Source organism: Branchiostoma floridae, chromosome 7 (genome assembly GCF_000003815.2).
Source record: "Branchiostoma floridae strain S238N-H82 chromosome 7, Bfl_VNyyK, whole genome shotgun sequence".
NCBI lineage: Eukaryota > Metazoa > Chordata > Leptocardii > Amphioxiformes > Branchiostomatidae > Branchiostoma > Branchiostoma floridae.
Window position 1 is genome coordinate 16,742,644 of NC_049985.1, and position 19,567 is coordinate 16,762,210.

Here is a 19,567-nt window from a genome sequence, read left to right on the forward strand (position 1 = left end):
TCCACAGGGGATGACCTCAGAACTTTGTGTATATGTGTGTATATATGTGTATGCATGTGTGTGTGTGTGTGAGAGAGAGAGAGAGAGAGAGAGAGAATGTGTGTATGTGTGTGTGTGTGTGTGTGTGTGTGTGTGTGTGTGTGTGTGTGTGTGTGTGTGTGTGTGTGTGTGTGTGTGTGTGTGTGTGTGTGTGTGTTTGTGTATATGTGTGTATATATGTGTATGTGTGCATGTGACGTGCAACTACCATTTCACCGGTTGGCCAACAAACACTGTCAGGTATTTCGCCGTACGCTGTCGTTTGGCGTACAGACTGCACAAGTTGGGTGACACACTGTCTATACTCTGTCTTCAGCACAGATCAGTTCTCCTGCAGACCAGTTCTGTCTCAAACAGCCAACAAACGTGTTGTAATTTACTACAGGCAATCGAGCAAGGTATGTTGGACGTTCTGTTAGTCTCTACCAGACTAAGTACACTGGCTATAAGGAGAATAATGTGTAATTACTAGGGTAGTTTGGCCACCGAAGGGTTTCATCGGCCACGAAGGGGAATGTTGGCCTTCTCGTGGACTGACTCTCCTGGCCAAATATTCCACTTTTTGAACTTTTTCTACGATCCATACCCCCTTAGGAAGGCCTGTTGAAGGCTTACGGTCTATTCTTTGCCTGCCTGTCCGCCGATCACTCTGGAGGAGGAAACGTTGTATAATTGTGAAAGGGGGAGGGAACTGGCTGCCCTGGGAGGTTACACTGCGTGTATTAAAGGTCATTGGAATGTGGAAAATACTTTAAAAGATCACAAAGTGATAAAAACACCACAGGGCCAAATTAAGTCTAAGCTGATTGTAAGCTACATTGAATCAGTGACCTGTGAGCCCGAGTCTAAGCAACTTATGTCTTATGTCCATTGAGATAGCCTGGAGTCCAGCCATAGCGACCTTCGGGAGCGGAACAAAGCCAACAAGGCTGGACTCCAGGCTACACCCTTCAGGCTCTTTTGATGGTGTCAAACTGCTGAAAACTAGCAAAATTTGTCGTTGGCACGGTTTTGTGATCAAGTCAAAGCTCACGGAGAGGACGCGTACGATTGAAGTAGATTTTATTTTGTGATGTTTATCTTTCTAATCAGTTCGGAGATGTGTGAAGCGGCTTGGTCTGACGTAGGTGCGTCATTGTGCACGTGTAACCTTCCTGACCCTTGCGACAGTCTGTTTAAGTAAGGACGTCATATAACGTCCTTGGTTTAAGGTACCGCCCCAGGGGCCTTTGTCTCTATGAGGATGAGTCATGGCTTTTGAACTTTTCTGTACCCTCTACACTGTCTTCCCCTGTCTTACCTTCTGAAAAAATCTAAATAAGAAAAATCATAAGATTCTCATGAAAAATCTCAAGATTGACTTGAAACATCTCAAGAATTACCACACAATCTCAAGATTTTTAGAACAACTCTCAATATTATTAGATTTTAAACTAGGCGAGACGACCCCCTCCGTTGAGTACCAGTTTTTTTTTCAATATATCATCTATGCAAGTTTAAGCTGTAGGAGCTCGAGGCTTCAAGCATTTTTCCAAAGTGCTCTGCTCAGTCCAATGATAATCTGCTCGCAGTTTGTTATGTTTCTGAAAGAAAACATACTTAGCATTGTTTTTACTGGCCTACTGGCCTGTGTTGTTTTTGTTTTTTTCGTCGCAAGCCAATGAAAATACAACTCAAACATTTACATTGTACAGTCCGGGCCTTTGCCTCGATCCGCCATGAAATCACTGCTGGGAATGATCCTACCACTCCTGGTGGAAGCCAGCATGTTGAGGATGGCTGTAGCGACAGGTAGGTCTGTTACAAAATTGAGACGTGTTGTTTTGTTGACTTCGTCCTAAACACTTTAATAGATCTTAGCATGAAAGTTCATCTGTGTTGGTGGAATACATTATAGAAATTGCTAAACTTTCTTTCCAACACTAAATTAATATAGGGACTAAATTTTCGGTCAAACTCCGTCGACCTTGTTCACAGAACTTTCTGATACTTATGACCCCCTCCTGCAAAAGTGGCGTGTTCCTGACGTCACTACTGGTGATAGGGTCATTCTGTGTACTATTTAATACTGTTTTGTTCATGTCTGTCATCCCAGCAGAGGTTCATCTCCGGTTTTTGACGTGTTGGTCGGCGTACATAAAGAAACCAGTATAAAAAAAGCCCGACAAAACGCATAAAACACGTCAAAAAACAGTCGGTGCTGAAGCTCTCTTGATAGAGTACCCGGACATAATCATATATTCTTCTTGTCCCTGATTGGCGAACATGCTGTCACTATGATTGATGTGCGTGTTTCGGTGTGATTGACGATGACAATCATGCATAAGGTCCTGTTTCTTTTTCAGAGTGTTCCTCTCCTCTTGGAATGGAATCAAGATCCATTGCAGACAATCGGCTCTCTGCTTCGTCGTCATATAACGATGACTGGCGCCCGAAAAGTGCACGTCTTAACAATAACAGATCTTGGTCCCCAGACAACAACAATAGGAGCGAATGGCTACAGATTGACCTGCTGGAGAGGAAAGTTGTATCAGGAATTCAAACGCAGGGATTTCAGAGCCCTTGGTCTTTGCGACGGTACTATGTGACATCTTTCAAGCTTTCATACTCTGCCGATGCGACGACTTGGAGCATTTTTCAGGAGAATGGATCAGACAAAGTAAATGATACACGATGATACATCATTTTTCGTATCACCATTATTCATGCACCCTAATCTGATTTCATTCTAGTCATTGATACAATCTATATCAATATGGTAAGTTGCTTTGGGTTTACATACTATCATGTATAATGCACACATGTAGGTGAGGTAAGGTGAGGAAGCATCATCAGGACAGACGTTTATACATTACAATACAAACAACTTGGTAGCTCACATAGGGTTATCGTACCCGTCTGTGTTGAACTTCATTTATCCACCTGATACAGTATAACATAGATCTACATTACGGACAATACTTTCACCTGATTTGCTCCATACAGATCTTTGTAGGGAACAGCAACGTATATGACGTGAAGGAGAACGACATTGACCCACCAATAAGGGCACGGTTTATCAGACTGATGGCCGAAACATGGTCGACCTACATCACGATTCGTCTGGAACTCCTGGGGTGCGAGATACAAGGTATAAAGTTGATGATTGACTGAATCAATGAATGATTTGGGTGAAAACGACTTTACCAATCCGGTGTACCGAAAGTGCGAAAAGGAACGAAAAGGAGCGAAAAGAAACGAAAAGGACCGAAAAGGACCGAAAAGGACCGAAAAGGACCGAAAAGGACCGAAAGGACCGAAAAGGAACGAAAGGGAACGAAAGGGAACGAAAGGGAACAAAAAGGAAAGTACCGAAAGTGCGAAAAGGAACGAAAAGGAACGTTTGTTTCTTTTCGTTCCCTTTCGCTCCTTTTCGTTCCTTTTCGCTCCTTTCCGTTCCTTTTCGTTCCCTTTCGTTCCTTTTCGTTCATTTTCGTTCCTTTTTGCACTTTCGGTAGACCCTTACAATCCCCATCACTTTCAGATGTGTTGAACTTGAAGAAAAGTAGTCCATTGTAGTTCAAAATGTTTGTTCACAATTACCATCAAATTTGATGTGAAATATGTAATTCCTTCCCAGGAAGACAGATTTTATTTATTTCCTTATCTACTAACTTGTAGGTACTAGGTTAAAAGAAATGTTTGAGGAATTATCAGATTGATATGATCAGTCAGTAAGATTGTCTCCTTTCTAGATACAAGCGATGATCAAGCTGGAACCGTAACCCTTATCAGGTACGGAGGACAATACATAAACACGTGAATTACTAACTAGCTATAGTAGCTTCTGTTGTAAAGTATTAACCGATTTTGCACAGAAACACCAATGATATATGTCAAGGCTTATAACTACTGAAAAGCCCCAAACATTTCACTGTTTTCCATGTTACGTCACAGGCGCCATCATAGGCGGTGTTGGGGTCGTCATCCTCATCATAGTCATCATTGTCTCCATGTTTTGTGTCAGAAGGTTTGTATTCTTATACCATTGTCTTCATCATATAGCCCACTATGGATACGTACAACTATAAAATAACTGCCATCTATCAGTTGAAGTATTTTCATTTGTAGCTAGCGTACGAAAATCTAAGAGCAGGACACTACATTCTGTTCAAATGATATATTCATGTTTATAACATAGAAATTGTTACCAAATGTTCCAACTTTGATCTCCTTATACAGAAAACAGTCCCGTGGTACAGAGGGAAAACAATCGACGCCACAACCTGAGAGGTATCAAATACTTCTCATTTAAAAAAAATGATAACAGTGAATCCTTTTCATTTTATTGATTTTTAAAATACGTGGCTAACAAAACCTATAGTTCTAAATGTGAGGTAGAGTAGATGTGTTGCAGTTATGCTGGTTGTAATTAATCGCACATGATACGTGCAGTTTTGAATTCAAAAGTAAGTTGATACATTTTTGTTTTGCAGGTCCTAATGTCTCTGAAGATGGCGAGTATGTAGACACCTGATCATCTAATGTAAACTGACGACAGACGTCTGTCACTGATAATGTCGGGTACGAGAACATCCCAATGGACCCTGCAAAAGACTGACACTAGCCAAGTAGTGTCTTTTTACCTTCCCATCATGCAATGCGTGCCTACATCATGTAATATCATTGTGCCAGCAGTGTTTTTCTGAAAATACTATTGATTGATGATATTATACTACTTGCGCATCAGAAAAACACAAATGCACCAAAAAGCACCCATGGAAAAGTAAAGAAAATGATGTTTGTTGAATTGTTTTTGTAATAATTGTTGACAAATATCATTCTCTTTACTTTCCCATGGGTGCTTTTTGGTGCATTTGTGTTTTTCTGATGCAAAAGTAGTATAATATCATCATTGGACACTAGCGGTGGCATCTACGGGAATGTGCCACGAGCGCCACCTAGCGGCCAGTATGAAGAACTGCGCCCGAACTATATATATCAGAGCTTACATAAGTGTTGAAGTTTGACTGTATTATGATTCATTGAATGTTTATGCATTTGCCGGACTAATATATTAACCCACTTTTATACAAGCGCTTTAATACGAAGGATTGACGGTCATTTCTCCGTGTGAAACTAGCAGCGCTTCAATTTCGGAGCATCTGCTGTTTTTATGAATGAATAGCTGGTGTATTTCGTATACCTTCATAGACAAACAGCATCGCAGGCAACCACAGGATGTCTGAATTGCGCTGTGGTTTACATAAATATAACGTTATCATTATAAAATTACAACATCATTTAAAACCAATCTTAATAATAGTTTGCTCCGCATACATAATATGTTGAGAATTTCCACTAATTATGAAACATTATATCACATTACATGCGTACATATACATACTTCGTTAAGGCAATCGTTCTGACAGTTCGCCGTATACATCAAATGGTGCACTTTCTTGGGATCATGGCATATTATTCATATTGGGCTATAAAAACGATGATGTAAAATAATGGTGTAAGCTGTACATACATATCATGAGAGGATGTCTCTGAATTTAACTTTCATAAATTTATTAGTTATGTGACCTAACTGGTAGATTGATAAAAATAAATATAGTTATGTGTTGTAAAATGTAAAGACATAAAGACTCCTAGATATTGTAACTTTCACTGTAGCAATGTTTTATGATACATGTATTACACTTCAAGAAATAAGCAATGTCATCAGACTTGTAAATATCAAACATTACAACTAATCCGGATGTTTCATAATTCGGTTTCAATAGTTCATCTATATGCAGAAAGAATTCTTTTTTATACTTAAAGTTTATATATCTGCTGATGCTAAATAACATGTACTTCTTGATTTAAGTTTAAAATCAAAATTCTGGAACTTTGGTTTCGTGCCATTGCACACTGTGTTTGCTATTCTAAATAGAACTAACTTGAAAAATTTGTCAACGACTGCCGTTCGCGAGTTGTTTTAGCATTGGAATCGATCCCGATACAGATAAGTTCACCTGTACAAGTCGAAATGTCAATGCATGCGTTTGTGACAACCCCTCCCCACCGACCCCTGTGTGCCCAATGGAACATTCCGTCCGCGACCTCACATCACATGACTTCAGTTTGACATGCTCCCTTGAGCGAGAAAATTACTTCCTCAAACTTACCTCAAGCTGCTCAAACATTTGCGATCTAGATACAGTCCTGGCCTTTGCCTCTCTCACCATGAAATCACAATTGGAAATGATCCTACTACTCCTGATAGAAGTTAGCATGTTGAGGATGGCTGTAGCAACAGGTAGGCCTGCTATAGCCGTAACATTTACGTTGTGTTGTTTTGTCGCCTTTGTGCTAAACACTTACTAATAGACACTTTGACACTAGACAGAACCGTACATTCCACTTCCTTATCACTACAGCGAGCTAACGAGGAAATATAGACCAGTAATAGCTATAGTTTCAGAGCTTTAACCTCTATTCCGTGATTCATGTCAAAGACGAAGTCCTACCGCTTTTGTTTTGAACGTGACTGGTTACGAACTACGTACGTTATGTACGCAGTTATCACCATTCATGTTCACACCCACGTGCCTGTGTAAATATTGCAAGTCACCTTGCCTGACGTCATGAGTTGTAAATTAGCTCTCAGCAGTACGTTTTAAACTTATCATTCTAGGTAAAAACATTTGCTCAACAAGTAAACTTGCGTAGTAGGGATATTTCACGTTACCTACGGCTAATACAATTTCCAATTTTACTATCAGTGTATATCACACAGATAAGAAGGCTGTGACACAACAAACGTTGATAGTGATGTGGACTTTGTCCCCAGACCAGATTATTTTCCTTTTCATTCCTAACCCCCAAGCAGGCAATGATATGTCTTTCTGTATAGTCCTGTGTGACTGAAGACTATCGTCATTACATGGCAAGGTTCTGTGTTTTCCAGAGTGTTCATCTCCTCTTGGAATGGCATCAAGGGCCATTACAGACAACCAGATCTCTGCTTCGTCTTGGTGGAGCAATTCATGGCGTCCGAAGGAAGCTCGTCTTAACAATAACAAAGCTTGGGCCCCAAGAACAAATAGTAAAAGCCAATGGCTACAGATTGACCTGCTTGAGAGGAAAGTTATATCACGGATTCAAACGCAGGGACTTCAGAGCTACTGGGTGAAATCTTTCAAACTTTCATACTCTGGCGATGCGTCGAACTGGAATATTTTTCAGGAGGATGGATCAGACAAAGTAAATGATACGCGATTTCTCATTTTTCATATCACCATGATTTCTAGAGCCTAATCAGGTTTCATTCTTTGCCGTTAGTACAAACTATAACTTACGATATCTCAACTGTGGGTTTACAAATAATGCGTATAGGAGGTGAAGTAAAGTGAGATAACATCAACAGACCTTTACACAATATACATTACAACACGACCAACATAGAGATGCACATAGTGCTATCGTACCAGACTGTATTCATGTATCCATCTGATTCAGTATGATGTTGATTTAGCCACAATATGCGAACGATCCTGTGCCAGCATCTTTGTCAGTTTGAAGTTGACATGATTTGCTCTATACAGATATTTGACGGTAACAGCAACGCAAATGGCATAAAGGAGAACAACATTGACCCACCAATAAGGGCACGGTTTATCAGACTGATGGCAGAAACATGGCGGTACGACATCACGGTTCGTCTGGAGCTTCTGGGGTGCGAGATACAAGGTACGAAGTTGTGGAATGAGTTGCGAGAACTTTGGACGATTGGCTGAATTAAAAAATGATTCGCGTGAATGATGTACTTTATCTTCACTGTTGGTTTCATATGCGTAACGTGAATTGTTGACTCTACGTTTTAGCAACCACAACGCAAATGCCATCTACAACAACCACGACGCGCTCCACAACAAATCCGGTTACGACAGTAGCAACCACAACATCCATGACAACCAAAAGACCGACGACACACGCTTTGTCAGAGATGACGTCACCATCATCCAACAGTAGGTAGAGATATAGTTACGTAGTATACATTCCTCGTCAGGAATGTCAATATGACTATATAATATCTATTCCCCAGACATCAACTAAATGTATTTGACACATTTTCAGCATAACTGTCTCGACTTAATTGGCTAACTTCCGAATACAGTGTTTGTTATCATGCAATATAAGCTTGTAAAACTACTTGTAACACTTCTTGTAATCAAGTTTTTTGGATACAGTTGTCTTTTCTTTTTCTCCTAGATACAAGTGGAAACAGTGATTGGTTAGCTGGCAACCAAGCCGGAACCACATCAGGTATGGAGAAAAGTAATTAAATGTGTAGTACTCAGCTTAGTATTTAATCGTAAACTGTGAAGCAACAGTCATCGATTTGACGTGATCCATTTTTTTTTAAATTTATGCACTTAGGCGCCATCATTGGAGGTGCAGCAGCGGCTGGTGTCGTCATCCTCATCGCGGCGATAGTTCTTTCCATATTTTTCATCAGAAGGTTGGTTTACTTAGCGTTTATATAGGCTCAATATGACTAGCAATGTACAGTGTTACGCCTCGATCATAAATCACTAGGAGTATGTGATTTTAAACGAGAAATAAAAATTTCAATGTAGACATCTTTCAATATATTGTATGCACACATTTGTTCTTACTTTTTCCACTCCTACGCGGCTACAGACGGCGATCTAAAGCTACAGACGAAAAGGAATCGTCTCCCCAGGCTGACGAAATGGGAACTGTAGACAACATCTACTACGGTGGAGTTAGGTTCGCGGCCAATGGCAACGCTTCTAACAACGGCAATGTTTCGATTGGCCAATCGGGAGGAATGGTGGACAACGATCTTTACGCTTACGCGGGAACAAGCAACGGTGACGTTACGATTGACCAATCAGAAGGAATGGTTGACAACAATCTTTACGCGGGAACTCCTAACGGCAATCCTGCAGTTGACCAATCAGAGGGAACGGTGGATAATCATCTATATGCGGGGACTGAGTAAGTTACAATTTTGAAAGAGCATCTTACTATCAGTAATATCATGGTGTTTCTAGACAGATGTTGATGTATTTTGACCGCGGAAATTTTGCTTCAATGTTGTATTGTTGTTGTTTTTTACAGTGACAGATGTATGGGGTCAAGACATCATGGTGGCGATGACAGCGCCCAAGACAACGTGTATTACAATTTAGCACACACGTCTGAGGAAGGCTCTGTGGAGAACGATATCTACTGCTGAAAACACGTCATCGCAATCTAATAATGATTCTTTCATTCTATTCAGTCTAGACTAACCTTTAATGATAACTGAATGTCAATTGCCATATAGACTGTGAACCTATTAGAATGCATTATGCCGAAATGATCTTTGTAGGGAAAACTGCTACATTTAGAAAGCATTCAGCATTCAAGTGATACACGATCGACCAAAGCTACATTTGCATGCTTTTTATGAAACTTTATTCTGCATTATCATCTGTCAAAGGAGCTGTCACTGTACAAAAATTGTGATCTAATCGTCGTAATTCTGTTGTCATGTTGTCCATACGGTTTTACTCTATTGGCTTGTCATTCCGAAAAAAATATTAAATCAAATGTCATATCATACAGTTTATGATGTCATTCTTTTTTAATGTCACAATGATACAAATATAAACTTGTACAAATTGTTCTTTTTTGTCAAGTGTTTGTAAACTTCGAAAGAGATGTAGACCTACTTCACCAGACGTGCACATTCAAATCTAACTTCCGTAAACGTAGTTATTTTGATCAGCTAGCCATTAATGAGAAGTAGCTTTTAACTTTGTTCTGCTGTCATAAGAAAAAAACCTCCCTTTCTGGCCGATGGAACATTCCGCCATGGTGTTGCATCACGTGACTTCTGTTTGACATGCACCAATGATCAAGCAGGTTACTAGTACTTCCTCAAACTTGTCAAAAGGGAACCCCACCTGCATGGCGCATCTTTCTTGGTCCACCATGACACTACTTTTGGACAGGATCTTAAAAATTCTGCTCCAGCTCAGCCTTTTGAGGGCGGTTGCAGCGTCAGGTAAACATACGTGTTGTTGTTACGACTAGTCGTCACGTAGCGTCGTTGTTGTTGTCGCCTTGCATTGAACCTTGATCTCTGGATCACCTGAGGTCACTTCCTCCTCATTATGTCGTGTAAACTCGCAACCAATTTGAAGATGTCATTAGTTTCCTGAACTATGTGATTGTTTGTGTCTCGGTTATTTTTCTGTCTCAGTCCTAAAAGTAAAACTCAGGTTCTTTCCGTATAACCGTTGTTGAATCTTATGTTCTGAACGTGTGTTGACATAAAACTGTGTGTACGTGTACCATAAATGCTTCGATGGTCACAACAAGGAAGTAATTAGTACATAGCTACCTGTACCAGAAACATTGGCAGATCATCGATTAGCGTACATGGAGAATGTTATTAAAATTCATAACCGGCATTAAGTCTTGAAGGGAACAGGTGTAATTTGATTTAGTAGTGGGTTTAATTATGTTGTGCTCCACAATCCAGCTCCACAATCACTCGAACTCTGTAAGTAATACATAGTGTTACAACTTAGAGAGCGTGTGTAAGAGTCGTGTATGTGTATTCAATATTGAAAGTATCCCTAGCTGTGTATAAAATCTTGAAAATATCCGTTTGAGCACGTGTATCTTATGTTAACTAGATATTGTTTGTGCTCTGCGTAGATTGTCTCGTTTCTTCGCAACCTCTGGGCGATCAGAGATAGTCAGATATCTGCATCCTCTTTCCTACATGTTCGAACGGGACCAATAAATGTTAATCATCATAACTAATGATTACAAGTTTACCTGCGCAATGCTATTGAGTTCACCGCAATCAAGACGCAGAGCTATAATTTATCCGTGTAATTTTTTATCTACCAAATGTTACATTTTCTGTATGTCATAGGTTGTTCCTCTCCCCTCGGAATGGAGTCTGGAGACATCCAAGACGGCCAATTATCTGCATCCTCTTCATATTCTCCGTATAAGCCGAAGAATGCACGGCTGAACAGGAACAGTGAATGGAGAGCAAATGTTAATAATCAGAACCAGTGGTTACAAGTCGATCTACGTAAAACAAACATACTCACAGGTATACAGACACAAGGACATCGTACTGGAACCGATCGCTACGTGACGTCATTTGAGGTGTCGTACTCCAACAACGAAATGGACTGGGCAGTGTTTACTGGAAATTCAGATCAAAATCAGGTATGTTTTTATATTTTTCTTAGCAGCACACATGGATGGCGCAATGTTAGATAACAGGAAGATCTATTATACTGGCCATAGGTGGTCCTAGCTAGGACAGGGCCACCCCACATATGGTTCTGATAAGAGTTCAATAAAGGGACAGACCCCAAGTCTGTCCACAATCAGTTCTGACCAGGCAACCAGAGAGTGAACGTCTCATCTTATTCTACTCTAACACTGGTGCAGCTTCTGGGTTGCCGCTTTCGAGCGGCCGGACCCCGTCCTAACGCCATCCGCGGCCCGCTACCATGCCGCCCGACTCGCCCGGGGACCGAGACCACCAGCCGCCCGACCGAACGCCCGTGCTATGATGCCCGACCCGTCACTGTGCCACGTCGCCGACCGACCTCGCCCCGACGTGCCACCACGCCGTCCGTTTAGCCAGCCTGCCTGCTACCGCCGTAGACGTAGACTACAGACCCAGCTGTCCGATGTGTTTCCATGCCGTTCTCTTACCCAGCCTGCCGCCAGACCTCATCTTCCATCGTGCCGCCTCCGCTCGTCGTCGCTGAAGACCGAAAAGACGCCATCCCGAAGCCGTCCGCAGCCGGCCACGTGTCAGCGCTGTCCTGCAGACCACGCCGCCGTCTGCCCGACCCGGCCCGCCATGCCTGCCCGACCCGGCCCCGTAGCTTCGCACCAAGGACTCGTCGCTGCCCATCTCGACCACAACTGGCCCGTGACACAGCAATGAACTTCCAAGTATGACCGCCGGCGTGAACTGAACTCAGCTGTGACTCGAACGATCTAGAACTGTATAAAGTATTTCTACTTGCCCCTGGAAATTATGCCACTGAACTACGTACAAAGACCCACGAACTCTTCTTTTGGTCTTATTCTAGGCTAGCCAGGTACCGACGCACAAATGTATTGTATATGTTCTAAGTTAGCTTGTAGCGTTCTCAATGCCTTGACCGTGAGCCTGCGGGTAACGTCTTGCGCCTTTTGAACTTACGTTGTGGTGTATTTTGTGTGTTGACTGTGTGATGCTTGCCTATGGAGAGCTGATGCCTGCGGGACGTCTCTTCTAGGAAGATCCATCTGTTGATTTGTTGTATGATGCTTGTCTTAGTAGATAGTTAAGCCTACGGGACGACTATTCTCATGTCTGTATGCCCGGCCAAGTGCGCACTGTAGCTGTGTGACTGCCCGGAAGACTGAGTACTGCTAGGGAGTATTGTTGTTTCTTGGCCGCTGTGCCAGTATGAAGCCTATTGTTTTTGCTTGTTTGTTGTTTCTATGTTTGTGCGATTGAAGTACAGGCATCTGTAACAGCCAAGGCCCATTATGAGTCCATTATCACAGCAGCAGTCCGTCTGTGAAACATAATTGCCAGGAAGAAGCTAATTACTTGTCACACCCGTACCAGATTATGATCTATATGCTACCTCGTCTGTTTACATTTGACCTCTATATTTTAAACTTGTAATAATTGTATTGTAACGTAACGTTTTACGCATGACTTTAAAGGTGTCGAGGGCGACACCTGTTGTAAGGGGGGAAGAGTCTTGGAAACACATATGGATGTCGCAATGTGGGATAACAGGAAGATCTATAATACTGTCCATAGGTGGTCCTAGCTATGACAGGGCCACCTCACATATGGTTCTAATAAGAGTTCAATAAAGGGACAGACCCCAAGTCTGTCCACAATCAGTTCTGACCAGGCAACCAGAGAGTGAACGTCTCATCTTATTCTACTCTAACATTTTGATACTAGAAAATTTTCTCATTGTCTAAGGTTACTTCCAATTCAATTTAAAGAATAGAGATGTATCTTATGTATACCCCCAACTTTAGTTTATTTTGCAGTTGATATTACATCAGCATTTCTGTTGGTTATTTACCGTTCTTCCTTTAAGTTGTTGTTCTTAACAGATACAAGCAATAGTCTTGACACATATTACTGAATGAGTCAATGAATGAATTTGATGAATGCATGGATCGTGACAACACAAAAACTTTAAAGGTACATAAACACGAAAAAATAGATATGGCAACCAGTATCGCTCTATTCCCTCATGTTCAGGTATTCGATGGAAACAGCGATGCAAATAACACCCAAGACAACACGTTTAACCCACCTATCATCGCGAGATACATCAGGATTAACCCACGGAGTTGGCATAGTTGTGGGAAAAAACGCTGTATCTCCATGCGGATAGAACTGCTGGGTTGTGAGTTTACTAGTAAGTAAAACTATGAGCATTATTTGTACAGATTTGGCGGGATTGGGAAACATGCAAACGTCCTGATTCTCTCCTGTTTGATTGTGAGTGAGGTGTAAATTCATAAGCCGCATGCATTATCACAGGAACCATAAACCATAAGATACTACTAAAAACGAACTTAAAGGGCAAATTCAAAATCACTTCTCCATCTTTTAGAAAACACAGATCGTTCTATATATTAAGTAATTCCCCGCTTTGTATATTTGTATAACCTAGTACGTAAAAAGACGTAAACGCATGTTACGTGTATTGTAACCGTTTTTCTTGTTTTTTTTTGTATACTGTTAACATGTTCAGTTACCAAGGCTAGCCGGTAGTTGGGTAGCCTTGGCCGAATACATTAAATCAAATCAATAAATCTTTTCCAACAGCCACCACACAACCAACTACAGTATCTACCACCAGTACTATTAAAACTACATCGTCTCAGCCCACGTCGACAGTGAGGACAACACGGTCTACACTGACCTCCACTTCCACGAATGGCTTGTCAGGTTCCACCATACAGGCTCCACCAGAGACCCCTCAGGCCCCAGGAACAACGACCGTTGTCTTGAACAGAACACAAGGTGAGATATATTTCACTCCCAAACCTACGACATGGTGGAGTGAAAGTGCTGTATGGCTCATTGTACATTGACGGTTACAAATTTTCTATATTGCTGTAGGTGATGATGGAAACCTGGCTATGCTACAGGGTTCTGGATTTCCTACAGGTATTTGCAATATGATCTACAAAATGATATCATAGTCTTCATGACTACATAGATTTGTAAGAATGTACATAAACATAAGCATTCGTAAATAGTTTCATCAGGTTGGCAGATCAATTGAACAAAGTCTTCTTCGTTACACTCCATATCTCTAACATTAATTCTTTTGCAAACGTTTCGTCGACCATCTGTCGTCTTCCTCAGTGCAGATCCAAATCTAAAGTTTATGCACTGAGGAAGACGGCATATTGTCGTCGAACGTTTGCAAAAGAAGTAAATACGGTTGTGGAATGATGAAGACTATGTTCACGGCATAAGCATCATTATAAAACGAGCATGGATATTATAATACAGCTATTTTTGAATAGCTAGTAGAAGCAGGTTCAAAACGGGTCACTTTTGGCAGATTAGAATTGGTGTCTAGCAATTATGATATGTGGCCCTTTTTTCGTGAACATGTACAGGAATCATCGTTGGCGCCAGTGTTGGTGGGGTGATCTTCATTATGGCCATCACGGTTGGAGCTGTCTTTATAATCAGAAGGTATTGTGATTTTAGCCATACAATTAACTCACTGTGTCTTTCAATTTATATTACAGAGAGCTTCTTAGTTCTTACACATATGACACGTAATCAGGTCGTTAATATGGCATAGATGATTCAATGTTTTTATGTTCTTCATTGGGATTTTATCTACATTACTTTTCCCAGGAGAGGCAGAAATGATTCTCAGAAGAAACCCACCAATGACGAAGGAGAAGGGACCGTTGATAACATCATCTACGACACAGCAACCTTCTCAGCCAATGAGACTGGCGGGGGCGTTTCGTTTGGCCAATCAGGTGACTTCGTTGACAACGAGCTTTATGCAGGAGTCGGGTGAGCGTTCTAGGGCTACCATTTTGATGGACATGTTCATAGGAAAGTCGGAAGGATAACAGTAGGAGAAACAATCCAATAGTTACATCTTAAAGTCTTCAGCCTGTAATGATTTTGATGACATTTGTTATTTTCCCTCCATGCTTTTACACTTCTATCTACAGGGCAATGTATTGTACTTATAAAGGACATTTTAAGGAATTCTCTGACAATAACATTTGCTTTTTCATCTAAAAATGAATGAACGAATACCAGAATGATATATTGAAATTAATCTAAAGCTTATGGCAGCCTCATACTAAACTACATTATTTCTAACATACAGCGCGTCATCAAATTTACCAAAAAGAGTACAGTCATGTATAATATCATAAATTCAACATTGTTTAAGCGTATTGTCACTGTATTGTATTGTATTGTATTGTATTGTATTGGTGTGGTGTAAAATATTTCTTATTCATACAGTCTAAACACAAATCATTTACAACAAGCCGTCGTTGAGTAAAATGACAATTGGGTTCCAGTGAATCTCTGTATCTGTTAGTTTTACCTTTAACAGTTCTGAATTTGTGTGAGTTACTTGTGTTCTTTCCATTAATTACAATTCAGGCATTGTTTGATTACTCCTAGGGATTATCCTGCCAGAGACGTACAGAACCAAGCATCACAGAAGGACGACCAGGACCGTCTATACGCTAACGTCAACAACTCACAAGACGAAGGTTTTGTGGACAATGACTTATACGGGTCTCTTTAGACCCAGGATAGAGACTTGCCTGAAGAAAATCGCGCTCCTAGCGGCCGGCCTTACAGTTGCCACCACCTCGGGGAGGGGGTCATTAACGCCAGCTAGCGAGAGATTTTGCAAACACAGGCTAGAATAGAGACATGCACTGTTGATTCTTAGCCAAATGAGACATAAGGCAATATGAGGACTCTGCCCTTACGACCCTTGGGACTTTGTACATTATCATATCGATAATTATAAAGGACTTCAATTTCAATTAAATCCAACACAGTGAGCTCATTTGACGGTTTAAGATACAAAGATGATTCAATAGATAAAAAGAAGGCACAAGTTGTACTTGATCGTTTTCGCATTCCACTCCAAAACATTTATTGAGCAGATACGACTGTCATTCTTACTTATATGTTGTTCAGAAGATGTTGCATACCATAGGCTTCATGATACATAAAAAGCAAAATAGATACTTGTATAACGTGTATCTGATAGTTATCATGAGAAAAATACATATATACTGCTACGAAACAAAATGTGAATATATGTGTCGTGTCTTGTTTTTTCTGTATGTTGTGTTTCTAACTATTTCAACTTACCATCAAGCTACTTATACAGCTGGTCGTGATGACCTTTGCTTTTTTAGTATACAGATTATCATGAAGGTCCCTACTCTTTGTTTAATCGGGAATCTTTACCAAATATTGATTGTATGCTACCATTGTCATAACACAGATTTAGTTAGAGAGGGAACAGAAAAAAATAGATAAATCGATAGACCAAAGTTACGTTTTGATTGACTTTACAACTGAACTGATCCGCAGCTTTGTCCTGCGTCATTTATACACATTGTTTTCTGCGTTTGTTACACCTACGTTTCTCTCCAATGCCGTCAACAAAGAATGTCGTGCTCACTGGATTTCTCGTCTTGTACTGCTTTCTAACATTCGGCAAAGGACAAAGTAAGTTTCGTTTATTTACAGGGTAGTAATTTACCAGTGTCTTAACACTGATGTGTTAACAACATTAAGGTCGTTTTGAATATAGTTTAACAGTAGGAGAAATATTTCGTGTCCTTTTGGAAAATTTTAAGATGGCGGCATTAGTGTTTTCTCGATAGGCCATAGCCATTTCAAAGGTACGGTCTTTTCACATAAACACCAATAGAAAAATCATTTCGTCGTTAATCTGGGCCTAGTTCAAGCAAATCAAGTCAGCCATGCTGAGGTATGTTAGTGCGACAAACATTGTACAAATACAATGGGTGCGTAGTTAGGGGTAAATAATCATCGATTGTTTTAGAACGTCACCTATAGTTCTAGTTGTCAGTTTTACGTATCACCGTTAATCGATAGCAGTCGAATTCTTGCCTGTGATCATTCTGACATATGAATTCTGCTGGGGAAAGAGACGGCAGATATTTCATGTAAGACATCACGAAATCGCCGGCAAGCGCAGCCAGGCTTGCGGGGGTCTATCGGGGTCCATGCCCGACTGCGCCGTCCATGTGTACGCTACATCATCACAGTGTACGCGTCGATAACGTCACGAATATGTCGGCAAGCGCAGCCAGGGATACGGGGTCCTGTTGGGGCCCGTGCCCGATCGCGCCGTCCATGTGTACGCTACATCATCACGATGTACACGTCGATAACGTCACAAATTTGTCGGCAGGCGCAGCCAGGGATACGGGGGCCTGTCGGGGCCCGTGCCCGATCGCGCCGTCCATGTGTACGCTGCATCATCACGATGTACGTGTCGATAACGTCACGAAATTGTTGGGAAGCGCAGCCAGGGATACGGGGGCCTGTCGGGGCCCGTGCCCGATCGCGCCGTCCATGTGTACGCTGCATCATCACGAAATGCGCGTCGATAACGTCACGAAATTGTCGGCAAGCGCAGCCAGGGATGCGGGGCCCATCAAGGTGCATGCCCGATCGCGCAGTACATGTGAAAGGCGCATCATCGCGTATAAGATGTTGTGCATGGCCGTTCCTACTGGTGTATTACACTATACATATGGTCTAAAATGCCCTGTAGTATTGTAGCAGGTCTTGCCGCTACAAGGGTATCGGGGCATGCCACTGCTCGTGTGCGGGATGACCTGGGCTTTCCGCCGTAGAAGATATTGTGGTTGATCGTTACGACTGGTGTGACATTGTACGGATGGTCTTAAATGCCCTGTAGTATTGTAGTATTGTAGTAGGTATTGCCGCTGTGAGGCTAGCGGGGTACACCGCTGCTCACGTACGGGGCGACCAGGCCTTTCATGCCGTAAAAGATATTGAGATTGACCGTTTCTATTGATGTATTACAATATACGTATGGTCTAAAATGCCCTGTAGTAGTGTAGTATTGTAGTAGGTCTTGCCGCTACGAGGGTAACGGGGCACGCCACTGCTGGTGTACGGGACTACCTGGCCTTTCAGCCGTAAAAGATATTGTGGTTGGCCGTTTCGACTGGTGTGACATTATACGGAAGGACTAAAATGCCCTGTAGTAGTGTAGTATTGTAGTAGGTCTTGCCGCTACAAGGGTATAGGGGCATGCCACTTCTCGTGTACGGGACGACCTGGGCTTTCAGCCGTAGAAGATATTGTGGTTGATCGTCTCGACTGGTGTGACATTATACGGAAGGACTAAAATGCCCTGTAGTAGTGTAGTATTGTAGTAGGTCTTGCCGCTATGAGGGTAGCGGGGCACGCCACTGCTGGTGTACGGGACGACCTGGCCTTTTCATGCCGTAAAAAATATTGAGGTTGACCGTTCCTACTGATGTATTACATTATACTGATGGTCTGAAATGCCCAGTAGTAGTGTAGTATTGTAGTAGATCTGGCCGCTTCGAGGGTAGCGGGGCACGCCACTGCTGGTTTACGGGACGACCTGGGCTTTCAGCCGTAAAAGATATTGTGGTTGGCCGTTTCGACTGGTGTGACATTATACGGAAGGACTAAAATGCCCTGTAGTATTGTAGTAGGTCTTGTCGCTACGAGGGTAGCGGGGCATGTCACTTCTCGTGTACGGGACGACCTGGGCTTTCAGCCGTAAAAGATATTGTGGTTGGCCGTTTCGACTGGTGTGACATTATACGGAAGGACTAAAATGCCCTGTAGTAGTGTAGTATTGTAGTAGATCTTGCCGCTTCGAGGGTAGCGGGGCATGTCACTTCTCGTGTACGGGACGAGCTGGGCTTTCAGCCGTAGAAGATATTGTGGTTGGCCGTTTCGACTGGTGTGACATTATACGGAAGGACTAAAATGCCCTGTAGTAGTGAAGTATTGTAGTAGATCTTGCCGCTTCGAGGGTAGCGGGGCATGTCACTTCTCGTGTACGGGACGACCTGGGCTTTCAGCCGTAAAAGATTTTGTGGTTGGCCGTTTCGACTGGTGTGACATTATACGGAAGGACTAAAATGCCCTGTAGTAGTATGGTATTGTAGTAGGTCTTGCCGCTACAGGGGTAACGGGGCACGCCACTGCTGGTGTACGGGACTACCTGGCCTTTCAGCCGTGGAAGATATTGTGGTTGGCCGTTTCGGCTGTTGTGACATTATACGGAAGGACTAAAATGCCCTGTAGTAGTGTAGTATTGTAGTAGGTCTTGCCGCTACAAGGGTATAGGGGCATGCCACTTCTCGTGTACGGGACGACCTGGGCTTTCAGCCGTAGAAGATATTGTGGTTG

General features: G+C 42.1%; 3 protein-coding genes across 3 annotated transcripts; all 3 read left to right on the forward strand.

Moving 5' to 3' along the window:
* Nucleotides 1–1,757: 1,757 nt before the first annotated feature.
* On the forward strand, nucleotides 1,758–7,808 carry LOC118420086 (venom prothrombin activator oscutarin-C non-catalytic subunit-like). The gene is made up of 5 exons (XM_035826790.1): nucleotides 1,758–1,830; nucleotides 2,385–2,698; nucleotides 3,025–3,169; nucleotides 3,976–4,040; nucleotides 7,617–7,808. Exons 1-5 carry the CDS (start codon nucleotides 1,758–1,760, stop codon nucleotides 7,806–7,808), a joined length of 789 nt encoding a protein of 262 aa, XP_035682683.1.
* Nucleotides 7,809–8,734: 926 nt separating this feature from the next.
* Nucleotides 8,735–9,517, forward strand: LOC118419036. Its single transcript, XM_035825268.1, has 2 exons — nucleotides 8,735–9,036; nucleotides 9,160–9,517. The coding sequence occupies exons 1-2, from the start codon at nucleotides 8,768–8,770 to the stop codon at nucleotides 9,275–9,277; spliced, it is 387 nt and encodes a 128-aa protein (XP_035681161.1). The 5' UTR covers nucleotides 8,735–8,767; the 3' UTR covers nucleotides 9,278–9,517.
* A 1,679-nt stretch (nucleotides 9,518–11,196) lies between these two features.
* LOC118419034 lies at nucleotides 11,197–16,798 on the forward strand. Its single transcript, XM_035825266.1, has 7 exons — nucleotides 11,197–11,277; nucleotides 13,349–13,508; nucleotides 13,922–14,119; nucleotides 14,219–14,266; nucleotides 14,728–14,806; nucleotides 14,975–15,142; nucleotides 15,773–16,798. Exons 1-7 carry the CDS (start codon nucleotides 11,236–11,238, stop codon nucleotides 15,897–15,899), a joined length of 822 nt encoding a protein of 273 aa, XP_035681159.1. The 5' UTR covers nucleotides 11,197–11,235; the 3' UTR covers nucleotides 15,900–16,798.
* The last annotated feature ends 2,769 nt before the right edge of the window (nucleotides 16,799–19,567 follow it).